Source organism: Salvelinus namaycush, chromosome 19 (genome assembly GCF_016432855.1).
Source record: "Salvelinus namaycush isolate Seneca chromosome 19, SaNama_1.0, whole genome shotgun sequence".
Classification (NCBI taxonomy): Eukaryota; Metazoa; Chordata; class Actinopteri; order Salmoniformes; family Salmonidae; genus Salvelinus; species Salvelinus namaycush.
This window is the reverse complement of record NC_052325.1, coordinates 2,800,226-2,823,249: the sequence shown is the minus strand read 5'-3', so window position 1 is coordinate 2,823,249 and position 23,024 is coordinate 2,800,226. Positions and strand designations below refer to the sequence as shown.

Genomic DNA, 23,024 nt, shown 5'->3' with positions numbered 1-23,024 from the left:
GAGAGGGGACTGTAGTGGAGAGAGAGAGGGAGAGGGAGGTAGTGTAGAGAGAGAGGGAGGTAGTGGAGAGAGAGAGGGAGGTAGTGGAGAGAGGACGGTAGTGGAGAGAGAGAGGGAGAGGGGACTGTAGTGGAGAGAGAGAGGGAGATCGGACGGTAGTGGAGAGAGAGAGGGAGGTAGTGGAGAGAGAGCGGTAGTGGAGAGGGGACGGTAGTGGAGAGAGAGAGGGAGAGGGGACGGTAGTGGAGAGAGAGAGGGAGAGGGGACGGTACTGTATAGAGAGGGAGAGGGGACGGTAGTGTAGAGAGAGAGGGAGAGGGGACGGTAGTGTAGAGAGAGAGGGAGAGGGGACGGTAGTGTATAGAGAGAGGGAGAGGGGACGGTACTGTAGAGAGAGAGGGAGAGGGGACGGTAGTGTATAGAGAGAGGGAGAGGGGACGGTAGTGTATAGAGAGAGGGAGAGGGGACGGTAGTGTAGAGAGAGGGGGAGAGGGAGGTAGTGGAGAGAGAGATGGAGAGGGGACTGTAGTGGAGAGAGAGAGGGAGGTAGTGGAGAGAGAGAGGGAGGTAGTGGAGAGAGAGAGGGAGGTAGTGGAGAGGGGACGGTCGTGGAGAGAGAGAGGGAGGTAGTGGAGACGGGACAGTAGTGGAGAGGGGACGGTAGTGGAGAGAGAGGGAGAGGGGACGGTAGTGGAGAGAGAGAGGGAGAGGGGACGGTAGTGTAGAGAGAGAGGGAGAGGGGACGGTAGTGGAGAGAGAGAGGGAGAGGGGACGGTACTGTATAGAGAGAGGGAGAGGGGACGGTACTGTAGAGAGAGAGGGAGAGGGGACGGTAGTGTAGAGAGAGAGGGAGAGGGGACGGTAGTGTAGAGAGAGAGGGAGAGGGGACGGTAGTGTAGAGAGCGGGAGAGGGGACGGTAGTGTAGAGAGAGGGGGAGAGGGGACTGTAGTGTAGAGAGAGAGGGAGAGGGGACGGTAGTGTAGGGAGAGAGGGAGAGGGGACGGTAGTGTAGAGAGAGGGAGAGGGGACAGTAGTGGAGAGAGAGAGGGAGAGGGGACGGTAGTGGAGAGAGAGGGAGAGGGGACGGTAGTGTATAGAGAGAGGGAGAGGGGACGGTAGTGGAGAGAGAGGGAGAGGGAGGTAGTGTAGAGAGAGGGGGAGAAGGGACGGTAGTGGAGAGAGAGAGGGAGAGGGGACGGTAGTGGAGAGAGAGGGAGAGGGGACGATAGTGGAGAGAGAGAGGGAGAGGGGACGGTAGTGGAGAGAGAGAGGGAGAGGGGACGGTAGTGGAGAGAGAGAGTGGGGACGGTAGTGTAGAGAGAGGGGGAGAGGGAGGTAGTGGAGAGAGAGAGGGAGAGGGGACGGTAGTGTATAGAGAGAGGGAGAGGGGACGGTAGTGTAGAGAGAGAGGGAGAGGGGACGGTATTGTAGAGAGAGAGTGGGGACGGTAGTGTAGAGAGAGGGGGAGAGGGAGGTAGTGGAGAGAGAGAGGGAGAGGGGACTGTAGTGGAGAGAGAGAGGGAGAGGGAGGTAGTGTAGAGAGAGAGGGAGGTAGTGGAGAGAGAGAGGGAGGTAGTGGAGAGAGGACGGTAGTGGAGAGAGAGAGGGAGAGGGGACTGTAGTGGAGAGAGAGAGGGAGAGGGGACGGTAGTGGAGAGAGAGAGGGAGGTAGTGGAGAGAGAGCGGTAGTGGAGAGGGGACGGTAGTGGAGAGAGAGAGAGAGAGGGGACGGTAGTGGAGAGAGAGAGGGAGAGGGGACGGTACTGTATAGAGAGGGAGAGGGGACGGTAGTGTAGAGAGAGAGGGAGAGGGGACGGTAGTGTAGAGAGAGAGGGAGAGGGGACGGTAGTGTATAGAGAGAGGGAGAGGGGACGGTACTGTAGAGAGAGAGGGAGAGGGGACGGTAGTGTATAGAGAGAGGGAGAGGGGACGGTAGTGTAGAGAGAGGGGGAGAGGGAGGTAGTGGAGAGAGAGAGGGAGAGGGGACTGTAGTGGAGAGAGAGAGGGAGGTAGTGGAGAGAGAGAGGGAGGTAGTGGAGAGAGAGAGGGAGGTAGTGGAGAGGGGACGGTCGTGGAGAGAGAGAGGGAGGTAGTGGAGACGGGACAGTAGTGGAGAGGGGACGGTAGTGGAGAGAGAGGGAGAGGGGACGGTAGTGGAGAGAGAGAGGGAGAGGGGACGGTAGTGGAGAGGGGACGGTCGTGGAGAGAGAGAGGGAGGTAGTGGAGACGGGACGGTAGTGGAGAGGGGACGGTAGTATACCTGTGGTGGCAGTGAGGGTGAAGGGAGCACTGCGGCCATTGCCGTTCAGAGTGTATATGTTGATCTTGTAGGTTGAGCCAGGCTGAAGACCTGTGGAAAACGTTCCAGATTAATCTGATCTAAAATGTTATCTGGTTCGTGTTCATTAGGCACCAAAAGACTTGGTCCAATAAGAAATGCCCATTTTCTGTTGCAAGACGTTATAAAAATGTTGCATGTCCTAATGAACACGACCCTGAAGTGAATGTTGACTGCAGCAGGGTGAGGTCAATGGGAGTAGGAGGTATTGGGGGAGGGCATAGGAGGGGTACCATTAGATGGTGAAGGTTTAGGAAGGGTATAGGAGGGGTACCTTTGATGGGGGGGGGTATCGGAAGGGTACCTTGGATGGTAACGGTTTAGGGGGGATACAGGAGGGTTACCTTGAATGGGGGTATAGGAGGGGTACCTTTGATGGGGGGGGGTATCGGAAGGGTAACTTGGATGGTGAAGGTTTAGGGCGGGTATCGGAAGGGTACCTTTTATGGTGAAGGTTTAGGGGGGGTATCTTGGATAGTGAAGGTTTAGGGGGGGTATCTTGGATAGTGAAGGTTTAGGGAGGGGTATCTTGGATAGTGAAGGTTTAGGGGGGTTATCTTGGATAGTGAAGGTTTAGGGGGGTATCTTGGATAGTGAAGGTTTAGGGGGGTTATCTTGGATAGTGAAGGTTTAGGGAGGGGTATCTTGGATAGTGAAGGTTTAGGGGGGTTATCTTGGATAGTGAAGGTTTAGGGAGGGGTATCTTGGATAGTGAAGGTTTAGGGAGGGGTATCTTGGATAGTGAAGGTTTAGGGGGTTTATCTTGGATGGTGAAGGTTTAGGGGGGTATCTTGGATAGTGAAGGTTTAGGGAGGGGTATCTTGGATAGTGAAGGTTTAGGGAGGGGTATCTTGGATAGTGAAGGTTTAGGGAGGGGTATCTTGGATAGTGAAGGTTTAGGGAGGGGTATAGGAGGGGTACCTTGGATGGTGAAGGTTTAGGTGGGGTATAGGAGGGGTACCTTGGATGGTGAAGGTTTAGGGGGGGTTTAGGAGGGGTACCTTGGATGGTGAAGGTTTAGGGGGGGTGCCTTGGATGGTGAAGGTTTAGGGTATAGAAAGGGTACCTTGGATGGTGAAGGTTTAGGGGGGGGTTAGGAGGGGTACCTTGGATGGTGAAGGTTTGGGGGGGTGCCTTGGATGGTGAAGGTTTAGGGTATAGGAGGGGTACCTTGGATGGGGGGGTATCGGAAGGGTACCTTGGATGGTGAAGGTTTAGGGTTTGGGTATAGGAGGGGTACCTTGGATGGTGAAGGTTTAGGGGGGGTACCTTGGATGGTGAAGGTTTAGGGGGTGTACCTTGAATGGTGAAAGTTTAGGGGGGTATATGAGGGGTACCTTGGATGGTGAAGGTTTAGGGGGGTATATGAGGGTACCTTGGATGGTGAAGGTTTAGGGAGGGGTATATGAGGGGTACCTTGGATGGTGAAGGTTTAGGGGGGTATATGAGGGGTACCTTGGATGGTGAAAGTTTAGGGGGGTATATGAGGGGTACCTTGGATGGTGAAAGTTTAGGGGGGTATATGAGGGGTACCTTGGATGGTGAAAGTTTAGGGGGGTATATGAGGGGTACCTTGGATGGTGAAGGTTTAGGGGGGTATATGAGGGGTACCTTGGATGGTGAAAGTTTAGGGGGGTATATGAGGGGTACCTTGGATGGTGAAGGTTTAGGGGGGTATACGAGGGGTACCTTGGATGGTAAAGGTTTAGGAGGCGTACCTTGTATGGTGTAGGTGCGGGAATCAGGGGCGATGGTCCTCTGGATGGGGGTGCGGCCTCCGGTGGTGGGCGTGGCCTCAACCAGGAAGCCAGAGATGGTCTCGGTCTTGGATCTCCAGGTCAGCGTGATGGAGGAGTCCTTTACGTCAGAGATACGCACGCGACGAGGAGGACTGATGTCTGGAACACAGAGAGAGCAGGGGAGATTTCTACCAGGTTTTTATTTTTTAATTTCTTTGTCTTATTAACTAACATTGTCCTTTGTTAAATGCTTGTAATGTCTATTGTGACAATTGTAATGTCTGTTAGAATTTGTAACTTCTGTTTTGTGGACCCATGAAAATTACAGATAATGTGGAAATAAAGAGGATTTTGTACATGTTCTCCTATCATCACTGTCGAATAGCTAGCTGTGGGAGCGAGTGTAAAAAGAGAGAGAGAGAGAGAGAGAGAGAGAGAGAGAGAGAGAGAGAGAGAGAGAGAGAGAGAGAGAGAGAGACACTTACTGTCCAGTGTTGTGACCTCTCCTTGAACTGGGCGGCTCGTCAGAGAGTTCTTCAGGGCGTAAACATGCACCTCATACATAGTGGCAACCTACACAGACAGAGGACAGTACAGGATAAACTGAGTGAGACTCATACATGGTGGCAACCTACACAGACAGAGACAGTACAGGATAAACTGAGTGAGACTCATGCATGGTACAACCTACACAGACAGAGACAGGCAGTATAGTCAGGAGAAAAAAACAATTTAGTAAGAGGATTCACTGGTACCACCATCAGCTCCCAAACACCCTGGTACTTTAAAGTGGAACAGACAGTGTTTTAACTACAGATATGAAAACAGACAGAATCATAATATCAGTCAAAAATATCAAATCCCCAGTTTATGCTTCAAAACCAACTTCATAAGGAGGTTTTTAAAAATAGGTTATATTTACTCAACATGCCATGTACTGCCTGTAAAGGCATTGTTGTCAGGATAGATGGACGCAGTTCAATGCATGGTTCATATAATTCACCAATTCATTTCTTGGTACTCCCAAAACATACTGCTATCAGTTTGTAAATCACAGCTGACCCGGTACATTGTTTGCTGCCTCCATTCGGGATGCACCGTTTCCGTTTCAATGACTCTAAAACGTATGAGTGTAACTAACGCTGGGAATGTCAATGCAAGGGTAATGCCAGGGTAATGCAAGGGTAATGCCAGGGTAATGATCACGTCAGTCATAACGTGGCTAATAGGCTAACGCACATTTCAACCTGGCGCCGCGCAATGACTTGTGTTGTCAATTCATTTTGTCCCGCTACCACACCGCGGGCGTTACGCTCGCTGCACGACCAGTCACCGGCGAGTATAAATGAGTCAAAATGTTGTCTGGCTTCGGGTTTTTTAAAAGCTTGACAATGAATAACCCCCCCCCCCCCCAAAAAAACGAAACACCATGCAAATGAGAAACATGTAGGTATTTTACAGCAACATTAGAGCAGTAGCCTAGGCCGGCTATTCAACTACAATACATGTTGAGTACACCACACTGCAAATGCTGCAATCAACCGCACCGGTGATCCATGCAGTACCAAATAAAATATGTTGTTTTAAGTTTAAAATGTTACAACAACCTATAGCTACGTTAGTTATTTGGAGTTATTAAACACTGTTTGATTAGGGTAACAGTATATTATGTACATCTGCAAGCAGTTAAGGGTTTATCTAATGTTCCCTCGTTAGATTTAAGCTCTCGTTCCGGGCTAGCGTTAGTTGTTGATGTGCGTAGGCAACTGGGGGAGAGAGAGACTACCTTTTCATGGTCGTTTGATCAATAGGACTGAAGTTCTCAAAATGTAAGAGGACTCCTGTGATATTTTTGTACAAACATTTTTAAAATGTAACCTTTGTTTAACTAGGCAAGTCGGTTAAGAATTTTTATTTTATTTACAATGACTGCCTACACCGGCCAAACCCGGACGACGCTGGGCCAATTGTGCGGCGCCCTATAGGACTCCCGATCACGGCCGGATGTGATACAGCCTGGATTATAACCAGGGTGTCTGTAGTGACGCCTCTAGCACTGAGATGCACTGCTAGTAGACTGCTGCGCCAATTCATTCAGGTGTATTTTGCGGCTTTTGGCGAATGCGTTATAATGATATAAAGTCACGCCGTTGCCACGTGGTCACATGGCTTATTTACATATAGACCTACTGTAGGCCTGATTGGCTATGGCGCCCCGGTCTGTGTAGACTCTGATCCTGGACAAGACATGCTTTTTATTAGGTTTTATTTACTACAGTTGCAAATAAATTGTTGAAACGCCAGGCCACTTTCCCACTCTATATTGCTATAGAATTTTCACAATGCCTTACTATAAAGTTATCACAAAAATTCTATGAGTTTATGAAAACGTGAAAAAAATGACCATATCTAAGTGCTCCCTGTAAAGAAATAAAAGTTGTCATCCTGGGGGTGTATATGAACAGATTTGAATCGGATTTCATGTTGCTATAATCCTGTCAGTTCCACTTTAAAAGTAATTTAAGAGTCCTTGGCTGTGGTTGCATTCTTTGTTCGCGAACTAGAAATGACAAGGCTGGTGGACTGGCTGTGGCTTCGCTAGTCTACCAGACTACTGGTTTCAAACCCACATCAGGGCCCAGGGCGGAGCCCCAAACGGGACCCTATTCCCGACATAGTGCACTACATTTCACCGGAGCTATATCAGTCCTGGTCAAAAGTAGTGCACTACATTTCACCGGAGCTATATCAGTCCTGGTCAAAAGTAGTGCACTACATTTCACCGGAGCTATATCGGTCCTGGTCAAAAGTAGTGCACTACATTTCACCGGAGCTATATCGGTCCTGGTCAAAAGTAGTGCACTACATTTCACCGGAGCTATATCGGTCCTGGTCAAAAGTAGTGCACTACATTTCACCGGAGCTATATCGGTCCTGGTCAAAAGTAGTGCACTACATTTCACCGGAGCTATATCGGTCCTGGTCAAAAGTAGTGCACTACATTTCACCGGAGCTATATCGGTCCTGGGCAAAAGTAGTGCACTACATTTCACCGGAGCTATATCGGTCCTGGTCAAAAGTAGTGCACTACATTTCACCGGAGCTATATCGGTCCTGGTCAAAAGTAGTGCACTACATTTCACCGGAGCTATATCGGTCCTGGTCAAAAGTAGTGCACTACATTTCACCGGAGCTTTATCGGTCCTGGTCAAAAGTAGTGCACTACATTTCACCGGAGCTATATCGGTCCTGGTCAAAAGTAGTGCACTACATTTCACCGGAGCTATATCAGTCCTGGTCAAAAGTAGTGCACTACATTTCACCGGAGCTATATCAGTCCTGGTCAAAAGTAGTGCACTACATTTCACCGGAGCTATATCGGTCCTGGTCAAAAGTAGTGCACTACATTTCACCAGAGCTATATCAGTCCTGGTCAAAAGTAGTGCACTACATTTCACCGGAGCTATATCAGTCCTGGTCAAAAGTAGTGCACTACATTTCACCGGAGCTATATCAGTCCTGGTCAAAAGTAGTGCACTACATTTCACCGGAGCTATATCGGTCCTGGTCAAAAGTAGTGCACTACATTTCACCGGAGCTATATCGGTCCTGGTCAAAAGTAGTGCACTACATTTCACCGGAGCTATATCGGTCCTGGTCAAAAGTAGTGCACTATGTAGGGAATAGGGTTTCATTTGGGAGAGGGACCAGCTGGAGCCACAGCTCTCATTAGTGGCATGACTCTCCTGTGATGATCTGAGGGATCAGGTTCCACTGGGTCCTCTCTACAGCGTACTCTCTCTCGTAGAGGGGGAATGTCATGACTCTCCTGTGATGATCTGAGGGATCAGGTTCCAGTGGGTCCTCTCTACAGTGTGCTCTCTCTCTCGTAGAGGGGGAACGTCATGACTCTCCTGTGATGATCTGAAGGGTCAGGTTACAGTGGGTCCTCTCTACAGTGTGCTCTCTCTCGTAGAGGGGGGAGAGCGGGAAGTCTGTTGTTTTATGGTCGGTCATAAAATACGCTGCCTCTATGCTCTGTAGTGTTCCAGATTGGAATGTAAACCGTGGAACACAGAGAGACACTTGGACAATCAAAAGTTTGAAGAATTAAACAATATTTCTATTTGTGAGAATGTGGAAATGTTCCGTGGGTATTTAAACAATACAATCCTGTCAAAGTTGTTTAATTTGGTGACCTCATGAAGGACAGGAAATACACATAACTGTCACGCCCTGACCTTAGACATCCTTTTTATGTCTCCATTTTGGTTGGTCAGAGCGTGAGTTGGGGTGGGCATTCTATGTTTTTGTTCTATGTTGTCTATTTCTATGTGTTTGGCCGGGTGTGGTTCTCAATCAGAGGTAGCTGTCTATCGTTGTCTCTGATTGAGAACCATACTTAGGTAGCCTTTTCCCACCTGTGTTTTGTGGGTAGTTGTTTCCTGTTTTGTGTGAATACCTGACAGAACTGTTGCGTTTTGTTCCAATTGTTTTTTTGTTTCCGTGTTCAGGTTTTATTAAACATCATGAACACGTACCACGCTGCGTTTTAGTCTACTCCTTCTTCCTCAGACGAACGTCGTTACAATAACTCTCTCTTTTAAAGTGTTTATTTCCCAGCGGTCAGATTTACATCTAGATGTTGGATAAAATGAATGAGTAAATATTATACTATTTGTGAGAAGACGTAATGTTTTAACTAGGTCAGTGGCCACGCCCCCGTGAGACCCGACATTTCATCAGGCGTCATAGAATAGCCCCTTTTCCCCCCCAGAGTATAAAACCACTTCCTACAAAATGTACATTAAGTCAGAGACTGCCGGGACGGAGTCCCCACGTTGGAATGGCTACAATTCTATAGACCATAAGACCAGAAAATATGGAGCTGACTCTACATGTTGAAATGGTTAAGAACTACAACTCTATAGGCCACGGAGACCAGACAGCTGTAGCGTTGGCTACACGGCTGGAAATGGTTCAACTTTGAGACTATTGATCACTACAGAATAAGAGCAAATCTTTTGCACCTGGAAATTGCGTAAGTCTAATACAAGAATACCGACAACCGCGGAAGCATCTATTCTATGCAACGACCATCTGTACGCCTGACGTATCCATTACAACAGACACTATCCAGAGCCACGGAGAAAGCTACAACCACAAAGGACATTGTGACTTCTGGGGAAGTTAACCAGAGATTCTCTGATGAACTGACTCTCCAGCAGGACGGACCGACGATACCAACAGAGAAGACAACAAATATATACACATTGCAATTATTCTCGAATCAGCGGCCGTTCATGTGCAAAGGATTAGCATTTCAATTAATATAATTATACACTGTCTAGTGAATCCATTTTGTCTTTCCCGCTTTTTATCTGTCCCCACCCCTTTCCATTGTCTACCAAGCCGTCATATCAGCTTCGTCCGCTACGGACTTTTTTATTTGTATCATGTAGTAACCCAAATATCTACTGTTTGTTTGTTATGTATTTCTGTGATTATTTAGTTAGTAAATACATAATTAAGCCAATTTGTATGTCGCTGATTCATTATGGACGCTAGGGTCCGTGCCAATATCCATGGGTTTGCGACGTTTAGTAATGAGAACTGATGTGGTAATAATAATTAATTAATTAAGCGAAAGTTTTGATAAGAAAATATCTGAAGAGTCGATTCAGGAAATAGAGACTCTATAAACATTTTCCCGTGGTGCCCCCCCGACTTCCTAGTTAATTGAAGTTTACATGATTCGTTTAATCACGTAATAATAATTACACATAAAGAATTTATTAGATAAAATAACAGTCTTCACATTTAATGATAGTCAGACACGACATTAGATTGGAGGAAGGTCATAAAACAAATACCTGGAAATCCCCAAATATAAAATAATGTTGACTACCCGGAGAAAAGATTCCAGGCGAAAATATACTTTTAGTGAACAGGAAAGTAAAAAAGAAAAAAAACTCAAGCATTTAAAATGATCCATCCCTCAAGTTATGGAGAAATCACATGTATATTTTGGTAACACTACTATAATGCATTACGATGCAGTTATAATACATTACGATGCAGTTATAATACATTACTGTCACGTTCTGACCTTAGTTCCTTTTTTATGTCTTTATTTTAGTTTGGTCAGGGCGTGAGTTGGGGTGGGCATTCTATGTTGTTTTTCTATGTTTTGGTCTGTACGTTATATTTCTATGTGTTTGGCCTGGTATGGTTCTCAATCAGAGGCAGGTGTCGATCGTTGTCTCTGATTGAGAATCATACTTAGGTAGCCTGTTTTACCACTATGGGTTGTGGGTAGTTATTTTCCGTTTCAGTGTTTGCACCATACGGGACTGTGTCGGTTTTCATTTTGATTCTCTTGGTTTTTTTTTTGTATTTTGTATTCATTCTCGATTAAACGATATTATGGATACGTACCACGCTGCATTTTGGTCCTCCTCTCCTTCCACCAACGAAAGCCGTTACAATTACGATGCAGTTATAATGCATTGTAAAATGTGTCTTTATAATGTCATAATGACTTTGACTCAGTTCAGATGTGGGTTAGAGATGTCTCAAATGAGATGGTTATACTTGCCGTATGCAGAAATCGCTCCGCCATTTCCTGGTTGATAAAATTCTAAAAGTTCACCTTATCTGTTTATGTGACAAAACAAGCAATGCATAATGTAGAGCCCTCAAACTCAACTCTGGACCTGGAAGCCAGTACCCCTGCATTCCCCTCTAATCAGGGACTGACTTAGACCTGGGACACCAGGTGGGTGATTCCCCTCTAATCAGGGACTGACTTAGACCTGGGACACCAGGTGGGTGATTCCCCTCTAATCAGGGACTGACTTAGACCTGGGACACCAGGTGGGTGATTCCCCTCTAATCAGGGACTGACTTAGACCTGGGACACCAGGTGGGTGATTCCCCTCTAATCAGGGACTGACTTAGACCTGGGACACCAGGTGGGTGATTCCTCTCTAATCAGGGACTGACTTAGACCTGGGACACCAGGTGGGTGATTCCCCTCTAATCAGGGACTGACTTAGACCTGGGACACCAGGTGGGTGATTCCCCTCTAATCAGGGACTGACTTAGACCTGGGACACCAGGTGTGTATTCCCCTCTAATCAGGGCCTGATTTAGACCTGGGACACCAGGTGGGTGATTCCCCTCTAATCAGGGACTGACTTAGACCTGGGACACCAGGTGGGTGATTCCCCTCTAATCAGGGCCTGATTTAGACCTGGGACACCAGGTGGGTGATTCCCCTCTAATCAGGGACTGATTTAGACCTGGGACACCAGGTGGGTGATTCCCCTCTAATCAGGGCCTGATTTAGACCTGGGACACCAGGTGGGTGATTCCCCTCTAATCAGGGACTGATTTAGACCTGGGACACCAGGTGGGTGATTCCCCTCTAATCAGGGCCTGATTTAGACCTGGGACACCAGGTGGGTGATTCCCTCTAATCAGGGACTGATTTAGACCTGGGACACCAGGTGGGTGATTCCCCTCTAATCAGGGCCTGATTTAGACCTGGGACACCAGGTGGGTGATTCCCCTCTAATCAGGGCCTGATTTAGACCTGGGACACCAGGTGGGTGATTCCCCTCTAATCAGGGCCTGATTTAGACCTGGGACACCAGGTGGGTGCAATTAATTATCAGGTAGAACAACAAAAACAGCAGGCTCTGGACCTCGTAGGGTAAGAGATGAATACCCGCCTGGTGTAGAGAATCATTGTACCATCTAAACCGCTGTGAAATATATTTTCAATAACCAAAAATATTGTATTTTCAGCTGTTGTACAAAACTGAAAGACACAAAAATGTAACTTAAGCACAGAAATAGTGCACATAGAACAGATCTACCACGTCTTCGACTTGTGTTCAATGAGAATGACAGATCTATAACTCACATTTCTATGTGAATTTGGTCTGGTCACCCCAAGAAGTTACACATTGTCTGCCGGTATAATGCTTTGTAACTGGTTATAAGCATGTATGAGCCTTTATAATTACCATGAGTCCCGGCACGTGGACCTGTGTGGTGTCGGGAGCAACATTCATCTCCTTGGTGGGACCGCTCTTGTTCTTGGGGTTGACGACCACCCGGTACCCGGTCAGACGGGCATTGAACGTGGTGCGCCAGTTGATGGTGAAGGAGGAGGAGGTGATCTGGGAGAATTCAAGGTTGGTGGGGGCAGGGATGGCTAGAGGGAGAGAAAGAAACGGAAGAGAGAGACAAAGGAGAGTGCGCGAGAGAGACAGGAGAGAGCGCGAGAGAGAGAGACAGGAGAGAGCGCGAGGGAGAGAGACAGGAGAGAGCACGAGAGAGAGACAGGAGAGAGCGCGAGAGAGAGAGACAGGAGAGAGCGCAAGAGAGAGAGACAGGAGAGAGCGCGAGAGAGAGAGACAGGAGAGAGCCGAGAGAGAGAGACAGGAGAGAGCGCGAGAGAGACAGGAGAGAGCGCGAGAGAGAGAGACAGGAGAGAGCGCGAGAGAGACAGGAGAGAGCGCGAGAGAGAGCAACAGAGAAAGTTATTCACCTGTTTGGATAGGCTGCTTTCCAAGATACTCAAAAGAGTGTGCATGTTTAAAATCAACATCAGCTACATTAGTCGCACTGTTCAAAATCACTGATATAGGAAAATAAAAATCACCTTGCATCCAAAATACTGTCAAAAGTAAATAAATAACGATGTTCAAGATTATTGATTCAATGCCTCACTTTACTCAAACTGACCATTGCGTTGAAGGGTTTGTATTGGTCCGGAGGGGTTTATAGTTACCTGTGGCCTGAACGCCCACCAGCGGAGGACTGGGAGTACGGTCGTGCATGGCGATGACCTTCACAGTGTATTCACTTCCGGGTCGCAGGCCGTGGATCGTTGCCGATTCATCGTCTCCGCGGGGTGCGGGGCGCAGCTCCCTCTCGCCCTCGTCGGGGCTGGCGTACAGGACGCGGTACGACGTCACCTGGCCGTCGGGCGAGTCCCAGGAAATGGTCATGGAGGTGGAGTCAACATTAGAGAAGGTCAGGTCTGTGGGGCGACCCACGGCTGCAGGGAGGGAGGAGAGGTCAAACAGGAAAGGAGGGCAGCACAGTGTCATATGTAGAGCAACGACCCCTGGAACACGCACCAGTGACAGCAGTCTCAACCAGGGGAGGGCTCTCTCCGTCCTGTCCCAGAGCATACACACTGAGGATGTACTCTACCGTGGGCTGCAGGCCAGAGAACGTCATCTCAGTCTGATCTAAAACACCAGGGACAGATACAGTCATTAACAACAACACCAGGGACAGATACAGGCTTTAACAACAACACCAGGGACAGATACAGGCATTAACAACAACACCAGGGACAGATACAGTCATTAACAACAACACCAGGGACAGATACACACCAGGGACAGATACAGTCATTAACAACAACACCAGGGACAGATACAGTCATTAACAACAACACCAGGGACAGATACAGTCATTAACAACAACACCAGGGACAGATACACACCAGGGACAGATACAGTCATTAACAACAACACCAGGGACAGATACAGGCTTTAACAACAACACCAGGGACAGATACACACCAGGGACAGATACAGTCATTAACAACAACACCAGGGACAGATACAGTCATTAACAACAACACCAGGGACAGATACAGTCATTAACAACAACACCAGGGACAGATACAGGCATTAACAACAACACCAGGGACAGATACAGGCATTAACAACAACACCAGGGACAGATACAGTCATTAACAACAACACCAGGGACAGATACAGGCATTAACAACAACACCAGGGACAGATACAGGCATTAACAACAACACCAGGGACAGATACAGTCATTAACAACAACACCAGGGACAGATACACACCAGGGACAGATACACACCAGGGACAGATACAGGCTTTAACAACAACACCAGGGACAGATACACACCAGGGACAGATACAGTCATTAACAACAACACCAGGGACAGATACAGGCTTTAACAACAACACCAGGGACAGATACACACCAGGGACAGATACAGGCTTTAACAACAACACCAGGGACAGATACACACCAGGGACAGATACAGGCTTTAACAACAACACCAGGGACAGATACACACCAGGGACAGATACAGTCATTAACAACAACACCAGGGACAGATACAGGCATTAACAACAACACCAGGGACAGATACAGTCATTAACAACAACACCAGGGACAGATACAGGCTTTAACAACAACACCAGGGACAGATACAGTCATTAACAACAACACCAGGGACAGATACACACCAGGGACAGATACACACCAGGGACAGATACACACCAGGGACAGATACACACCAGGGACAGATACAGTCATTAACAACAACACCAGGGACAGACACACACCAGGGACAGATACACACCAGGGACAGATACAGTCATTAACAACAACACCAGGGACAGATACAGGCATTAACAACAACACCAGGGACAGATACAGTCATTAACAACAACACCAGGGACAGATACACACCAGGGACAGATACACACCAGGGACAGATACAGGCTTTAACAACAACACCAGGGACAGACACACACCAGGGACAGATACACACCAGGGACAGATACACACCAGGGACAGATACAGTCATTAACAACAACACCAGGGACAGATACAGGCATTAACAACAACACCAGGGACAGATACAGTCATTAACAACAACACCAGGGACAGATACAGTCATTAACAACAACACCAGGGACAGATACAGTCATTAACAACAACACCAGGGACAGATACACACCAGGGACAGATACACACCAGGGACAGATACAGTCATTAACAACAACACCAGGGACAGATACAGTCATTAACAACAACACCAGGGACAGATACACACCAGGGACAGATACACACCAGGGACAGATACAGGCATTAACAACAACACTATATGAACCATATTTGACATCCAAAACATTTCAGAATCTAGATGTATACTTCAATACCTAGCCTGGTCCCAGATCTCTTTGTGCCATCTTACTAAAAATGTATCAATACCTAGCCTGGTCCCAGATCTCTTTGTGCCATCTTACTAAAGCTATCAATACCTAGCCTGGTCCCAGATCTCTTTGTGCCATCTTACTAAAAATGTATCAATACCTAGCCTGGTCCCAGATCTCTTTGTGCCATCTTACTAAAAATGTATCAATACCTAGCCTGGTCCCAGATCTCTTTGTGCCATCTTACTAAAAATGTATCAATACCTAGCCTGGTCCCAGATCTCTTTGTGCCATCTTACTAAAGCTATCAATACCTAGCCTGGTCCCAGATCTCTTTGTGCCATCTTACTAAAAATGTATCAATGCCTAGCCTGGTCCCAGATCTCTTTGTGCCATCTTACTAAAGCTATCAATACCTAGCCTGGTCCCAGATCTCTTTGTGCCATCTTACTAAAGCTATCAATACCTAGCCTTGTCCCAGATCTCTTTGTGCCATCTTACTAAAGCTATCAATACCTAGCCTGGTCCCAGATCTCTTTGTGCCATCTTACTAAAGCTATCAATACATAGCCTGGTCCCAGATCTCTTTGTGCCATCTTACTAAAGCTATCAATATATAGACTGGTCCCAGATCTATTTGTGCCATCTTCCTAAAGCTATCAATACCTAGCCTGGTCCCAGATCTCTTTGTGCCATCTTCCTAAAGCTATCAATACCTAGCCTGGTCCCAGATCTCTTTGTGCCATCTTACTAAAGCTATCAATACCTAGCCTGGTCCCAGATCTCTTTGTGCCATCTTCCTAAAGCTATCAATACCTAGCCTGGTCCCAGATCTCTTTGTGCCATCTTACTAAAGCTATCAATACATAGCCTGGTCCATGATCTCTTTGTGCCATTTTACTAAAGCTATCAATACCTAGCCTGGTCCCAGATCTCTTTGTGCCATCTTACTAAAGCTATCAATACCTAGCCTGGTCCCAGATCTCTTTGTGCCATCTTACTAAAGCTATCAATACCTAGCCTGGTCCCAGATCTCTTTGTGCCATCTTACTAAAGCTATCAATACATAGCCTGGTCCCAGATCTCTGTGCCATCTTACTAAAGCTATCAATACATAGCCTGGTCCCAGATCTCTTTGTGCCATCTTACTAAAGCTATCAATACATAGCCTGGTCCCAGATCTCTTTGTGCCATCTTACTAAAGCTATCAATACATAGACTGGTCCCAGATCTCTTTGTGCCATCTTCCTAAAGCTATCAATACCTAGCCTGGTCCCAGATCTCTTTGTGCCATCTTCCTAAAGCTATCAATACCTAGCCTGGTCCCAGATCTCTCTGTGCCATCTTCCTAAAGCTATCAATACCTAATCTGGTCCCAGATCTCTTTGTGCCATCTTACTAAAGCTATCAATACCTAGCCTGGTCCCAGATCTCTCTGTGCCATCTTCCTAAAGCTATCAATACCTAGCCTGGTCCCAGATCTCTTTGTGCCATCTTACTAAAGCTATCTATACCTAGCTTGGTCCCAGATCTCTTTGTGCCATCTTCCTAAAGCTATCAATACATAGCCTGGTCCCAGATCTCTTTGTGCCATCTTCCTAAAGCTATCTATACCTAGCCTGGTCCGAGATTTATTTGTGCCATCTTGCCAACTCCTACAGTCATGTCACGCACAAACAAATCTGAGACCACTCTAATGAATCCCCTATACAACTCAACCTGGAGTAACATGACCCTACCTGGAGCAACGGTCTCAGAGAAGGAGGGACCCTGTCCGTTCTTGGGGACCCCAGTGATCCTGTACCCTTGGACGGGCCCCTGGGCCGGGGACCACCTCACGGTGATGGTGCTGTCCTTAACGTCGGTCACCTTCATCTCCAAAGGAGAGTCAATATCTACAGACAGAGAAGAGGAGAGTCAATATCTACAGACAGAGAAGAGGAGAGTCAATATCTACAGACAGAGAAGAGGAGAATCAATATCTACAGACAGAGAAGAGGAGAGTCAATATCTACAGACAGAGAAGAGGAGAGCCAATATCTACAGACAGAGAAGAGGAGAGTCAATATCTACAGACAGAGAAGAGGAGAGTCAATATCTACAGACAGAGAAGAGTCAATATCTACAGACAGAAAAGAGGAGAGTCAATATCTACAGACAGAGAAGAGGAGAATCAATATCTACAGACAGAGAAGAGGAGAGTCAATATCTACAGACAGAGAAGAGGAGAGTCAATATCTACAGACAGAGAAGAGGAGAGTCAATATCTACAGACAGAGAAGAGGAGAGTCAATATCTACAGACAGAGAAGAGGAGAATTAATATCTACAGACAGAGAAGAGGAGAGTCAATATCTACAGACAGAGAAGAGGAGAATCAATATCTACAGACAGAAAAGAGGAGAGTCAATATCTACAGACAGAGAAGAGGAGAGCCAATATCTACAGACAGAGAAGAGGAGAGTCAATATCTACAGACAGAGAAGAGGAGAGTCAATATCTACAGACAGAGAAGAGTCAATATCTACAGACAGAAAAGAGGAGAGTCAATATCTACAGACAGAGAAGAGGAGAATCAATATCTACAGACAGAGAAGAGGAGAGTCAATATCTACAGACAGAGAAGGGGAGAGTCAATATCTACAGACAGAGAAGAGGAGAGTCAATATCTACAGACAGAGAAGAGAAGAGTCAATATCTACAGACAGAGAAGAGGAGAGTCAATATCTACAGACAGAGAAGAGGAGAGTCAATATCTACAGACAGAGAAGAGGAGAGCCAATATCTACAGACAGAGAAGAGGAGAGTCAATATCTACAGACAGAGAAGAGGAGAGTAAATATCTACAGACAGAGAAGAGGAGAGTCAATATCTACAGACAGAGAAGAGGAGAGTCAATATCTACAGACAGAGAAGAGGATAGTCAATATCTACAGACAGAGAAGAGGAGAGTGAATATCTACAGACAGAGAAGAGGAGAGTCAATATCTACAGACAGAGAAGAGGAGAGTCAATATCTACAGACAGAGAAGAGGAGAGTCAATATCTACAGACAGAGAAGAGGAGAGTCAATATCTACAGACAGAGAAGAGGAGAGTCAATATCTACAGACAGAGAAGAGGAGAGTCAATATCTACAGACAGAGAAGAGGAGAGTCAATATCTACAGACAGAGAAAAGGAGAGTCAATATCTACAGACAGAGAAGAGGAGAGTGAATATCTACAGACAGAGAAGAGGAGAGTCAATATCTACAGACAGAGAAGAGGAGAGTCAATATCTACAGACAGAGAAGAGGAGAGTCAATATCTACAGACAGAGAAGAGGAGAATCAATATCTACAGACAGAGAAGAGGAGAATCAATATCTACAGACAGAGAAGAGGAGAGTCAATATCTACAGACAGAGAAGAGGAGAGTCAATATCTACAGACAAAGAAGAGGAGAGTCAATATCTACAGACAGAGAAGAGGAGAGTCAATATCTACAGACAGAGAAGGAAGAGTCAATATCTACAGACAGAGAAGAGTCAATATCTACAGACAGAGAAGAGGAGAGTCAATATCTACAGACAGAGAAGAGGAGAGTCAATATCTACAGACAGAGAAGAGGAGAGTCAATATCTACAGACAGAGAAGAGGAGAGTCAATATCTACAGACAGAGAAGAGGAGAATCAATATCTACAGACAGAGAAGAGGAGAGCCTATATCTACAGACAGAGAAGAGGAGAGCCAATATCTACAGACAGAGAAGAGGAGAGTCAATATCTACAGACAGAGAAGAGGAGAGTCAATATCTACAGACAGAGAAGAGTCAATATCTACAGACAGAGAAGAGGAGAGTCAATATCTACAGACAGAGAAGAGGAGAATCAATATCTACAGACAGAGAAGAGGAGAGTCAATATCTACAGACAGAGAAGAGGAGAGTCAATATCTACAGACAGAGAAGAGGAGAGTCAATATCTACAGACAGAGAAGAGGAGAGTCAATATCTACAGACAGAGAAGAGGAGAGTCAATATCTACAGACATAGAAGAGGAGAGTCAATATCTACAGACAGAGAAGAGGAGAGTCAATATCTACAGACAGAGAAGAGGAGAGTCAATATCTACAGACAGAGAAGAGAAGAGTCAATATCTACAGACAGAGAAGAGAAGAGTCAATATCTACAGACAGAGAAGAGGAGAGTCAATATCTACAGACAGAGAAGAGGAGGGTCAATATCTACAGACAGAGAAGAGGAGAGTCAATATCTACAGACAGAGAAGAGGGGAGTCGATATCTACAGACAGAGAAGAGGAGAGTCAATATCTACAGACAGAGAAGAGGAGAGTCAATATCTACAGACAGAGAAGAGGGAACAAGTCACAACCTGTTGAAGGTACAGCAGAAGTGTTTTTATTTTTATGTTACCTTTGTTTAACTAGGCAAGTCAGTTAAGAACAAATTCTTATTTACAATGATGACCTAGGAACAGTGTTCAGGGGCAGAAGGAAAGATTTTTCCCTTGTCAGCTCGGGGATTTGATCTAGCAACCCTTTTGGTTTTTGGCCCAACGCTCTAACCACTAGGCTACCTGCCACCCAAGTATACTTTCAGACCACGTACATTATCAAGACAGGACAGGGTAAAATGGTCTTATACATCTTGATCAACCAATCTCTTTTAACAGCAACAGTTGTCATAAAATGTTTTATACTTACAGTAACCAGTTCTAGACCGCAAAGAGCAAGCGAGCAGCTCAGTGGCAAGGAAAAACCTCCCTAGAGCAGACCTCTCCAACCCTCTTCTGTTCCGGAGAGATACCCTCCTCTAGGAAAAACCTCCCTAGAGCAGACCTCTCCAACCCTGTTCCTGGAGAGATACCCTCCTCTAGGAAAAACCTCCCTAGAGCAGACCTCTCCAACCCTGTTCCTGGAGAGATACCCTCCTCTAGGAAAAACCTCCCTAGAGCAGACCTCTCCAACCCTGTTCCTGGAGAGATACCCTCCTCTAGGAAAAACCTCCCTAGAGCAGACCTCTCCAACTCTGTTCCTGGAGAGATACCCTCCTCTAGGAAACACCTCCCTAGAGCAGACCTCTCCAACCCTGTTCCTGGAGAGATACCCTCCTCTAGGAAAAACCTCCCTAGAGCAGACCTCTCCAACCCTGTTCCTGGAGAGATACCCTCCTCTAGGAAAAACCTTCCTAGAGCAGACCTCTCCAACCCTGTTCCTGGAGAGATACCCTCCTCTAGGAAAAACCTTCCTAAAGCAGACCTCTCCAACCCTGTTCCTGGAGAGATACCCTCCTCTAGGAAACACCTCCCTAGAGCAGACCTCTCCAACCCTGTTCCTGGTGAAATGCCCACTAGGAAAAACTTCCCTAGAGCAGACTTCTCCAACCCTGTTCCTGGAGAGATACCCTCCTCTAGGAAAAACATCCCTAGAGCAGACCTCTCCAACCCTGTTCCTGGAGAGATACCCTCCTCTAGGAAACACCTCCCTAGAGCAGACCTCTCCAACCCTGTTCCTGGAGAGATACCCTCCTCTAGGAAAAACCTCCCTAGAGCAGACCTCTCCAACCCTGTTCCTGGAGAGATACCCTCCTCTAGGAAAAATCTCCCTAGAGCAGACCTCTCCAACCCTGTTCCTGGAGAGATACCCTCCTCTAGGAAAAACCTCCCTAGAGCAGACCTCTCCAACCCTGTTCCTGGAGAGATACCCTCCTCTAGGAAACACCTCCCTAGAGCAGACCTCTCCAACCCTGTTCCTGGAGAGATACCCTCCTCTAGGAAACACCTCCCTAGAGCAGACCTCTCCAACCCTGTTCCTGGAGAGATACCCTCCTGTGTGTTTTTGCTTCAACCCCAGTTGTAACTAACCAGCTAATTATTAGAATCAGATGTGCTAAATTAGGGTTGGAGTGAGAACCTACAGGCCAGTACCTGTCCAGGAACAGGGCTGGAGAGTCCTGCCCTAGAATGAAGTTAGGGGTGTGTGGTGGGGGGGGGGGGGGGGGGGGGGGGTGTACCTGTCTTGTGGGTGACATAAATGGGTGTGCTGGAGGCTGGGCTGTCCCCTCTGCCGGTCACAGCGTAGACCGTGATGGTGTAGTCAGTACCAGGCCTCAGGTTCTGGATGGTGGCAGTAGACTGGGAACCAGGCACAGTGAACTCTTTAGGGGTGCTGTGGCCACCTGGGGGTTGGGAGGGGTAACAGCAAACAATGCTAATATGCTACTGATAAAGACAACATTTATATTGTTAAAAAGCAAAAAGAATTGGTGAGCTCTCAAATTTCAATAAAAGTTAATATGGTAAGATTTTGATTTCAAAGACTTTGATGACTTTGATGACGATCAAAATGGTGATGGAATGACAGAGAAAGGTTAGTTAAGCTACCAGACTCTCTGTGGATGATCATAGTAAAGCGAGCTGACTCTCCATAGGTGATCCTGTAGTACCTCACGGTAACAGGCTAGATTATTAAAGGCTAGGCTAGTTAACGTACCGGACAGACCTGACTCTCTATGGGTGATCCTGTAGTACCTCACGGTAACAGGCTAGATTAGTAAAGGCTAGGCTAGTTAACGTACCGGACAGACCTGACTCTCTATGGGTGATCCTGTAGTACCTCACGCTAACAGGCTAGGTTAGTAAAGGCTAGGCTAGTTAACGTACCGGACAGACCTGACTCTCCATGGGTGACCCTGTAGTACCTCACGGTAACAGGCTAGTTAAGGCTAGGTCAGTAAAGGCTAGGCTAGTTAACGTACCGGACAGACCTGACTCTCCATGGGTGATCGTATAGTACCTCAAGGTAACAGGCTAGTTAAGGCTAGGTCAGTAAAGGCTAGGCTAGTTAACGTACCAGACAGACCTGACTCTCCATGGGTGATCCTGTAGTACCTCACGGTAACAGGCTAGTTAAGGCTACGTCAGTAAAGGCTAGGCTAGTTAACGTACCGGACAGACCTGACTCTCCATGGGTGATCCTGTAGTACCTCACGGTAACAGGCTAGGTTAGTAAAGACTAGGCTAGTTAACGTACCGGACAGACCTGACTCTCCATGGGTGATCGTATAGTACCTCACGGTAACAGGCTAGTTAAGGCTAGGTTAGTAAAGGCTAGGCTAGTTAACGTACCGGACAGACCTGACTCTCCATGGGTGATCCTGTAGTACCTCAAGGTAACAGGCTAGTTAAGGCTAGGTCATTAAAGGCTAGGCTAGTTAACGTACCGGACAGACCTGATTCTCCATGGGTGATCCTGTAGTACCTCACGGTAACAGGCTAGTTAAGGCTAGGTCAGTAAAGGCTAGGCTAGTTAACGTACCGGACAGACCTGACTCTCCATGGGTGATCCTGTAGTACCTCACGGTAACAGGCTAGGTTAGTAAAGGCTAGGCTAGTTAACGTACCGGACAGACCTGACTCTCCATGGGTGATCCTGTAGTACCTCAAGGTAACAGGCTAGTTAAGGCTAGGTCAGTAAAGGCTAGGCTAGTTGACATACTGGACAGACCTGACTCTCCATGGGTGATCCTGTAGTACCTCAAGGTAACAGGCTAGTTAAGGCTAGGTCATTAAAGGCTAGGCTAGTTAACGTACCGGACAGACCTGACTCTCCATGGGTGATCCTGTAGTACCTCACGGTAACAGGCTAGTTAAGGCTAGGTCAGTAAAGGCTAGGCTAGTTAACGTCCCGGACAGACCTGACTCTCCATGGGTGATCCTGTAGTACCTCACGGTAACAGGCTAGGTTAGTAAAGGCTAGGCTAGTTAACGTACCGGACAGACCTGACTCTCCATGGGTGATCCTGTAGTACCTCAAGGTAACAGGCTAGTTAAGGCTAGGTCAGTAAAGGCTAGGCTAGTTTAACGTACCGGACAGACCTGACTCTCCATGGGTGATCCTGTAGTACCTCACGGTAACAGAGGGGGCGTCCCAGCGGACT

The 23,024-nt window shown here is 47.0% G+C and overlaps 1 protein-coding gene across 1 annotated transcript in view; it reads right to left on the bottom strand.

Annotated features, from left to right (window-relative positions):
• fn1a (fibronectin 1a) overlaps window positions 1-23,024 on the bottom strand; it is a 94,281-nt gene that overhangs the window by 24,468 nt on the left and 46,789 nt on the right. Inside the window, exons 29-37 of the mRNA XM_039014382.1 lie at window positions 22,954-23,024; window positions 21,099-21,263; window positions 16,827-16,982; window positions 13,234-13,347; window positions 12,882-13,151; window positions 12,112-12,302; window positions 4,564-4,651; window positions 4,058-4,237; window positions 2,262-2,351 (exon numbers count right to left, since the gene is read on the bottom strand). The exon at window positions 22,954-23,024 is cut by the window's right edge and continues 55 nt beyond it. Of these exons, the coding sequence (XP_038870310.1) occupies window positions 2,262-2,351; window positions 4,058-4,237; window positions 4,564-4,651; window positions 12,112-12,302; window positions 12,882-13,151; window positions 13,234-13,347; window positions 16,827-16,982; window positions 21,099-21,263; window positions 22,954-23,024 (1,325 nt within the window). The remainder of the gene's footprint in view (window positions 1-2,261; window positions 2,352-4,057; window positions 4,238-4,563; window positions 4,652-12,111; window positions 12,303-12,881; window positions 13,152-13,233; window positions 13,348-16,826; window positions 16,983-21,098; window positions 21,264-22,953) is intronic.